This window comes from Oncorhynchus mykiss, chromosome 6 (assembly GCF_057628025.1).
Source record: "Oncorhynchus mykiss isolate SJ-2025 chromosome 6, ASM5762802v1, whole genome shotgun sequence".
Taxonomy (NCBI): domain Eukaryota; kingdom Metazoa; phylum Chordata; class Actinopteri; order Salmoniformes; family Salmonidae; genus Oncorhynchus; species Oncorhynchus mykiss.
This window is the reverse complement of record NC_143027.1, coordinates 38322178-38330594: the sequence shown is the minus strand read 5'-3', so window position 1 is coordinate 38330594 and position 8417 is coordinate 38322178. Positions and strand designations below refer to the sequence as shown.

At 41.7% G+C, this 8417-nt stretch overlaps 1 protein-coding gene across 1 annotated transcript; it reads left to right on the top strand.

Annotated features, from left to right (window-relative positions):
• Positions 1-8184, top strand: hdr (hematopoietic death receptor). Its single transcript, XM_036980063.2, has 10 exons — positions 1-204; positions 1736-1901; positions 2101-2229; positions 2403-2514; positions 2735-2838; positions 3092-3175; positions 3434-3474; positions 4115-4369; positions 5717-5753; positions 5915-8184. The coding sequence occupies exons 1-10, from the start codon at positions 163-165 to the stop codon at positions 6211-6213; spliced, it is 1269 nt and encodes a 422-aa protein (XP_036835958.2). The 5' UTR covers positions 1-162; the 3' UTR covers positions 6214-8184.
• The last annotated feature ends 233 nt before the right edge of the window (positions 8185-8417 follow it).

The following is an 8417-nucleotide window of genomic DNA, read 5'->3' as shown; positions in this document are numbered from 1 at the left end:
AATCGTCATTTGGAACTTTCTCTTTCGTGAGGAGAGTTGTCTCAAATAAATCTAGCGCTGTTCAACCAAACTAAACCATCGATTCATGGAGGAGTGCTGGTGCCGCTTTTCTGTTTTCTGACACATCAACTGGGATATGTACGCCACCTTTGACATTTTGCGATGTTTGATAAAAGTATGAGCAATATAGGCCTACATTACATGGTAAGTTGTTTCACGCTGTACGGCTGTGACCACATCAATTTGAAGCGTTGTTGTCACACAGCACGCGCGCTCTGTCATTACCTCATCAATTAAATTGTGGAGCCTACTAGTAATGTAACTTTAGACTTATTCTAAAATTCGAACTCATGTTCTGACTTAGTCCATGCGCCATTTGTGCGGCCAGAAAGAATGTCGCGTAAACATCCCAATGGAAAAGCCTCATAAAGGTGCGAAATTCCTATGTAGTGCCTGTTGAAGCCGGTGTTTGGTTAGACTAAGGCAGGGGTTCCCAAACTGTATTTAGCTTCGTAGACCGTCTTTAGTGATACGTTAGCAAATACTTCTGGGACCCCCTCATAATATCAGAACACAACTCCTACTTTAGAGTGCGATTTATTTTTTGCATACAAGCAGTTTCTGCAGTGTATGGCCAGACTGAAGAAGTTTCTGCCCTTGGGAAATAACATTTTAAAGGCTTGTCATTAGTGAGAAAATGTTGCAGTTCTAAAGCTAATTTCTTGCAATTCTACACATATTGCCTTGGGCAGAGAGAACATTTAGCAATTTAATGCTAAAATAACTGTATTTATGTTCCAAATAACATTTTGGGAGAATACATAAAACAGCAGCCAAACATAATATGATGCAGCATATCTATTGTCACCTTGCCTCTTTTCTACTCTGGAGTGTGCTTGGGTTTTGTTCAGAGAGTTTGTAGGCTGGCCTATATTTGGGCATACTTTACAGGTGAATGAATACAGGTTGCTAAATTGGGTGTGCCCTTGTATCTTGTGACTCAGAGGTTCCAAATAGATTTGTGATGAAATTGCATCACAGCGCTTCTTGTTTGTCTCTAGTTGAGCAATACCACCCTCAAATAGTTGAACCAGATAAAGACCCGTTTCAAAATAGTTGTTGTCTAACTGCATACATTATTGGGACTAATTATTAGGCTTGCTTCACTTGTAGATGAAGTGTTAGTCTACACCTGTTGTTTACGAAGCATGTGACAAATAACATTAGATTTGTAGTTGTTTTTGACCACGCATCAGTGGCGTGATCATGAATGCAATTATATTGTCCCTGTTATCATACCTAAGCTTTGGCAAGTCTGTCACTTGACACAAGGAGCTCTGCATGTACAAAGATGAGGACATTTCTTGACAAACAAGGTTTGGATGATCTCATAGACATTCTTGGATTATTTCCTTTCCCTTCTCTAGTTAGTCATGAATATGGACCTTTTTGAAGATATTCCCTTGAAGGGGAAGTGATTTATTGTCAGGACTACAATGAGGAAAGAAAGACCTAGGTTTATGTACCAAATGCTATTCCCTACTTTTGACCAGAGCCCTCTAAAGTAGTGCACTATATGGGGAATAGGGTGCCATTTGAGATTTACACCTCATTTTTACAACAGTAATTTCCTCACCAACTTTGGCTACTTTCCTTTGATATTATGGGTGTCTAAAGTAAGCTAGGTGAAAACTGGATGACAATGTTTTTCATGTGTGCTTCATCTTTCTCTAAGGTTGTCCTCCTAATCTGGGCCCTCAACCCCATGGTGGCAGCTCAGTCTGGCCTTAAATTGACACGGACAGGAGGCAGCGTCAGAAACTTGACACAGCGGGACATCTCATGCCGGGAAAACCTGGAGTACCCACATGACAATATCTGCTGTTTAAACTGCCTAGCTGGTGAGACAAATAGAGATTTAAGATTCAGTCTACTGAGGCCAGTGTGTGCACTTGAAATGGTACACTACTTTGGCCTTGTATTGACCATGGTGATACGACTACAGTAATTCATGCTCAGTGTCAAGTGTCTGCTGTATGGACAGGTAGGTAAGACACCTGTTTGGATAACCCAGTAACTGTTGTTTCTCTATGGCCTCAGGTACGTATGTTAAAGAGTACTGCACACGTGCCTTGGAGAGAGGAACGTGTGAGGCCTGTGAGTTTGACACATACACTGAACATGGCAACGGACTACGACAGTGCTTAAAGTGCACCACGTGTCACTCAGGTAATTCTGTTGAACAAGTTAGCCCTTTTCAAATTCAACATGATCCATTAGAATGAATGACAAATTAAATGGCTGGGCTCCGATCTATCCCCTGTCTGATTATTATTATTATTTTTTTTAAATAAAAATAATTGTGTCTTTAACATTACAATCTCTGTATGTTCCTCTCACAGATCAGGTGACTACGAAGGCATGCACCATCACTCAGGACAGAGAGTGCCGGTGTAAACCTGGGTCATTCTGTGCCCCTGACCAAGCCTGTGAAGTGTGCAAAAAGTGCTTAAGGTATGTCCATAGAATATGTGAACATGCACGCGGATGCTCTCAAACTAAATCTAGCCTAACCTCCATTTTTACTTCATTAGACTGTTGTGTAGACGTTATTGCACAGTGGTGACTAGCTTTCCTATACATGGCATTTATTCATCGATAAATAAAATCGAATTAAACTGGTTTTAATGTGGCTTTTAAAATGATACTTTGTTGAAACCCCCATTTATCTCAGATGTGAAGAGAATGAGGTGAGGCTGAAGAACTGCACTGCTACGTCCAACACTGTCTGTAAGACCAGACTGCCCGCACCCAGCACCATCCCAGGTACAAGACCAGGTACAGCAGACATCCCCTTGCTGCATGCTCTGTTGACTCCTGTTTATTACTATGGATTAGGATTTTATTGTGTGTTAACACAATAGAATATTATGATTGTTGCGTATATTTTGGGAAATTACTGTTTCTGAATTTCAAGGGACGTTCTGGGATTCAAACAACGACGAATTGTCAACCCTGCCACTTATTTGGTCAACAGCTGATGGATGGGGTTGTGACATTAATCATTAATTTCTCTCTGTTGAAACAGCAGGTGTGATTGTGGTGGGAGTACTGGGTATCACTGCTGCAATTGCCGCTGTCTATTTGAAGAGGCGAAATTGCTGTAAAAGGAGAGGTAAGGTCATATATATCAAATAAATACCTTTTGCTCTTTCAAAAGTGAAGTCTTGGGATGCCTTCCAAATGGCACCCTATTGCCTATGGGGCCTGGTCAAAAGTAGTTCACTATACAGGTAGTAAGGGGCCATCCAGAGGGAACAGAGCCTCAAAGCTCACGTGTCAGCAGTGATGCACTTAAAGCTGTCAACAGAACATGTCAATATTGTACCTGAAAGTAAAGTGCCCTGTGTGTTTCATACTTCATCTGTTCCAGACTCCCAGAATAATCCCAGTGAGACGCTGAAGATTGAGGTGGTGAGTCAACCGGTCTCATTCCAAAGTTATTTTCACATTCGGGGTGTCAGACTCAATGGGGCTGATCCCGACTTAGGAATTTGTCACTCCTACACATGCCTTTCCTATGCACTTCTCAGTATTTGATATTCAGACTTGCCTTATTCTTTCGTGTAACATTCTCTGCAGGTGTGACTACCTTGCGCATTCTGAATACATCTAAATCAACTGCTGAATACGGTGTACCTTTTTCAAATGAGACTCTTGTCGGACAGACTCAAGAGAATACGCATAGAGAGAAATGCGCATGATAAGGGAATTGTGTTACATTTACGCACGCTTAACTCTGGTCTGAATCTAGGCCAATCGGCACTGCATACTGAATTAGATTAATTCTGATCAAATTGCTCAGACGAGCTGATATAATTTTTTTAATTTTAATTTGACGTTTATTTAACTAGGCAAGTCAGTTAAGAACAAATTCTTATTTTCAATGACGGCCTAGGAACAGTGGGTTAACTGCCTGTTCAGGGGCAGAACGACAGATTTGTACCTTGTCAGCTCGGGGGTTTGAACTTGATGTGAAAACATGGCAAAGTACATAAGTGAACAGCAACAAATGTGCCTCATTAGACTACATATAACTTTTCATATTTTGTAGGATGATCAAAACAACAGGTCAATTGAGGAGAGGCCGAACAACCGGAGTCCTGTGCAGGATGACACACGGCTCCATCTTTTCCTGGAGCTGACCCAGGAGGTGGGCGCCAACGCCTCCTCAGCCGATGAGGACAATGGACTGGGCGACAGCCTCCACAACACCACCAACTCCTCCCAGTCCAGTTTGTCTGCACTACCCTCATCCTCCCCGCTTTCCAGCCCTTCGGCCAAGAGGCAGCCAGGCGCTGCGGCTACGGTGAGAGCAGCAGCACAGGGCATGCTCATGCGAACCTGTCCCTTGTCTTCTCTCAATCTCTTTTCTAACCACATCTGCATTGTTTCTTTAGAACTCCCATCCTATTCTGGATCTGGTCTTACTTTCTGTTCATCTTTATTTTCTCTGCTCAATATACAGTGCATTCTGAAATATTCAGACCCCTTGACTTTTTCCACATTCTAAAATGGATTGCATTTTGTTTTCCCCTCACACAATACCCCATAATGACAAAGTGAAAACAGGTATTTATACATTTTTGCAAATGTATAAAAAGCAATAAAAACAGATGCCTTATTTATATACGTATTCAGGCCCTTTGCTATGAGACTCGAAATTGAGCTCAGGTGCATCCTGTTTCCGTTGATCATCCTTGATGTTTCGACAACTTGATTGGAGCCCACCTGTGGTAAGTTCAATTGATTGGAAAGGTACAAAACCTGTCTATACACGGTCCCACAGATCTGGGTAATTGTACCAAAACAGTTCTGCAGCATTGAAGGTCCCCAAGGACACAGTGGCCTCCATCATTCTTAAATTGAAGAAGTTTTAGAACCACCAAGACTCTTCCTAGAGCTGGCCGCCTGGCCAAACTGAGCTATTGGGGGTCACTCTGACAGAGCTCCAGATTTCCTCTGTGGAGATGGTTGTCCTTCTGGAAGGTTCTCCCATCTCTGCAGCACTCCATAAATCAGGTAGAGAGGCCAGACGGAAGTCACTCCTCAGTAAAAGGCACGTGACAGTCCAGTTGGAGTTTTCCAAAAGGCACCTAAAGGATTCTCAGACCATGAAAAAACAAGATTCTCTGGTCTGATGAAACCAAGTTTGAACTCTTTGGCGTAAAGAGTTCGTTCCAAATGCACTGAATTCGTTCAAAATGCACTGTACTTACTTACTGTTTGAAAGCCACAGTCTGTCTGACAAGTATACAGCATTAGTTCACCCAATTCATAATTACTCTCATGGGCAAATGGAGCCAAACAACCGTGTCCCATTTTGAAGTAGAGCTACTCCCTTTCCACCATCCATCTTGATGAAGACTTACCAGGCAGAAGACTTACTAGGCAGTTTTGACACTTGTTTTTGAAGATTTAATTAACCATTGCTAGTGGCCAGGCCCAAGCACATGAATGTGATTTATAGATGCAAATGCAGGATCGAGGAAAGGACGGAATAAGGCCAGAGACAAGAAGTCCAGAGCTGTTGTTAAGGTCCTTCCCTCCTGCACAACCCTCCAAGAGCCAAACTTCAGAGCTAGTGCAGGGGCCTTGTTTAGGAGCCTGATTTATGATTTATGACTGACCATGTTTATTTTAATTTGTTTTCTAGGAAGATGTCCTTCTCAGAAAACTTGCTCCTTTGAATGGTGAGAGTATACCCTCTATATTTTATGGATTTAGGCTAGTTAACATACTAATATTATTTAGCCTTGTCTATGACCCACTCTGCTCTGCTTGATTAATACAGTACAGCACGGTGGGCTTTGATGTCAGGGACTTTTATCTTTTTTATCTTTTTTATTTTTAGGTGACGAGTCCTTGAAGAAAAGTTTTGAACTTTTTGAAGAGCTGGATGTTTACTACCATAACAGATTCTTCAGGCACATCGGACTCCGTGACAACGCTATAAAAAGCACTGCACACCTTCATCCTGAAGACCGAGTCTATGAACTGTTAAACGTATGGTTGGAAATGGTGGGCATGCAAGCCGACATAAATGACCTAATCAAAGCCTTACTTTATTTGGACCAAAAGTTAACAGCAGAAAATATTATTTCTAAAGCCATTGAAAATGGTTATTATGAATATGCAGTCAAATTGCGTTAGGAAAGTATAAAGACCCCTTCCCCTTTTCCACATTTTGTTACATTACAGCCTTATTATAAAATGGATTAAATAAAAATCTTCATCAGTTAACACACAACCCCATAATGACAAAGCGAAAACAGGTTTTTAGACGTTTTTGCAGGTTACTTATTCGCATAGGTATTCAGGCCCTTGCAATTGAGCTCAGGAGCCTTCTGTTTCCATTGATCATCCTTGAAATGATTCTACAATTTGATTGGAGTCCACCTGTGGTAAATTCAATTGGTTAGACATGATTTGGAAAGGCACACACCTGTCTATATAAGGTCCTACAGTTGACGGTGCATGTCAGAGCAAAAACCAAACCATGAGGTCAAAGGAACTGTCCGTAGAGCTCCGAGGCAGGATTTGGTCGGGGTACAGATCTGGGAAGGGGTACCAAAACATTTCTGCAATATTGAAGGTCCTCAAGTGGCCTACATCATTCTTAAATGGAAGAAGTTTGGGACCACCAAGAGTCTTCCCAGAGCTGGCCGCCCAGCCAAACTGAGCAATCGGGGGAGAAGGGCCTTGGTCAGGGAGGTGACCAAGAACCCAATGGTCACTCTGACAGAGTTCCTCTGTGGAGATGGGAGAACTGTCCATAAGGACAATCATTTCTGCAGCACTCCACCAATCAGGCCTTTATGGTAGTGGCCAGGTGGAAGCCAATCTTCAATAAAACTCCTGCTTGGAGTTTGCCAAAAAAGGTACCTAAAGGACTCTGACCATGTGAAACAAGATTTTCTGGTTTGATTAAACCTTGATTGAACTCTTTTACCTAAATGCCAAGCGTCACATCTAGAGGAAACCTGGCACCATCCCTATGGGGAAAACTTGGTGGCATCATTCTGTGGGGATGTTTTTCAGCGGCAGGAACTGGGAGACTAGTCAGGAATGAGGGGAAAGATGAACGTAGCAAAGTACAGAGAGGTCCTTGATGAAAAGCTGCTCCAGAACGCTGAGTAAAGGGTCTGAATACATGTGATATTTAAAATGATACATTTGAAACAAGTTCTAAAAACCTGTTTTTTGCTTTGTCATTATGGTGTGTGTGTGTGTGTGAGAGAGAGTTGGTTGAGTGGGGAAAAAAAACATTTGAATTGATTTTAGAATAAGGCTGTCATGTAACAATGTGGGAAAAGTCAAGGGGTCTGAATGCACTATGTTTCTGCTTCTAGGGAGTTCTGGGGAAAATACCCAAAATACAGACAGTAGGAGTCATAACTGAGCCGTATATGTGATTTAGTTAAATGATCTCCGGTACTTGCTGCGACAGGCCTATTGTCTGGCTGTTGAATCAGTTCACTGTGCGAAACTGCAGAGGGAATGATAAGTTATGCACATGCTAGCGACTGTAGAGCTCCTGGGTGTTGAGTAAACACTGTCAACTGTAGTAGAAGGGAAGAATATACACTGGATGTAGTCTACTGTGCTGTAGTGGTCAGGACACCATGAAATGCATGGACCATCCTGAATGTATTTTAAACACCAGGGGTGCATCCCAAATGTCACCGTATTCCCTTTATAGTGCACTACGTTTGACCTGGGCTCTGGTCAAAAGTAATGCACTATATATAGATATGGTGCCATTTGGGGTGCCCCACCAGTGGTGTGTGTCTTTACGATTCAGCATAGAATGTATAACGGTTGTATTTATTTATTTTTAAATTTAACGGACTGGTAAATGTGTATTTGCCTATAAGGTTGTTTTTTTATGTTGGTCCTGTAGAGCCAGATCTATTGATGCTGAATATTCTGTACAAACTATAGACTTTGTTTTGTGATGAAATAATGCTGCCTTGTTTTACACCACAGTACTGTCTTCACACACTGATAATAAGTCCTATTGCTCCTTAAGCAAATCATGTATGTTGAGTGATGTCCATCAAACGAAATAAAGCAACAATGTTTCAGTGTAAGTGTTAGATGGCACTGACATTTTGAACATGAGCAATGTTGCACAGATCTGTGTTCAGAGCAGATAACTCCACCTAGTGGAAATAATTTTGTCTTCTGCTGTTTTAATGATGATGATCTTACATCCTCAGCCTTTAGTCCTGTACACTGTATTTTGTGATATCCTCCGTATTATTTATCATGGCCTCTTTCAACTGATGAAATTAGTTAAGTTACTCTCCCAAGACTGCGTTCATTATTTCAAATACAATTGTCTCTGCATTATG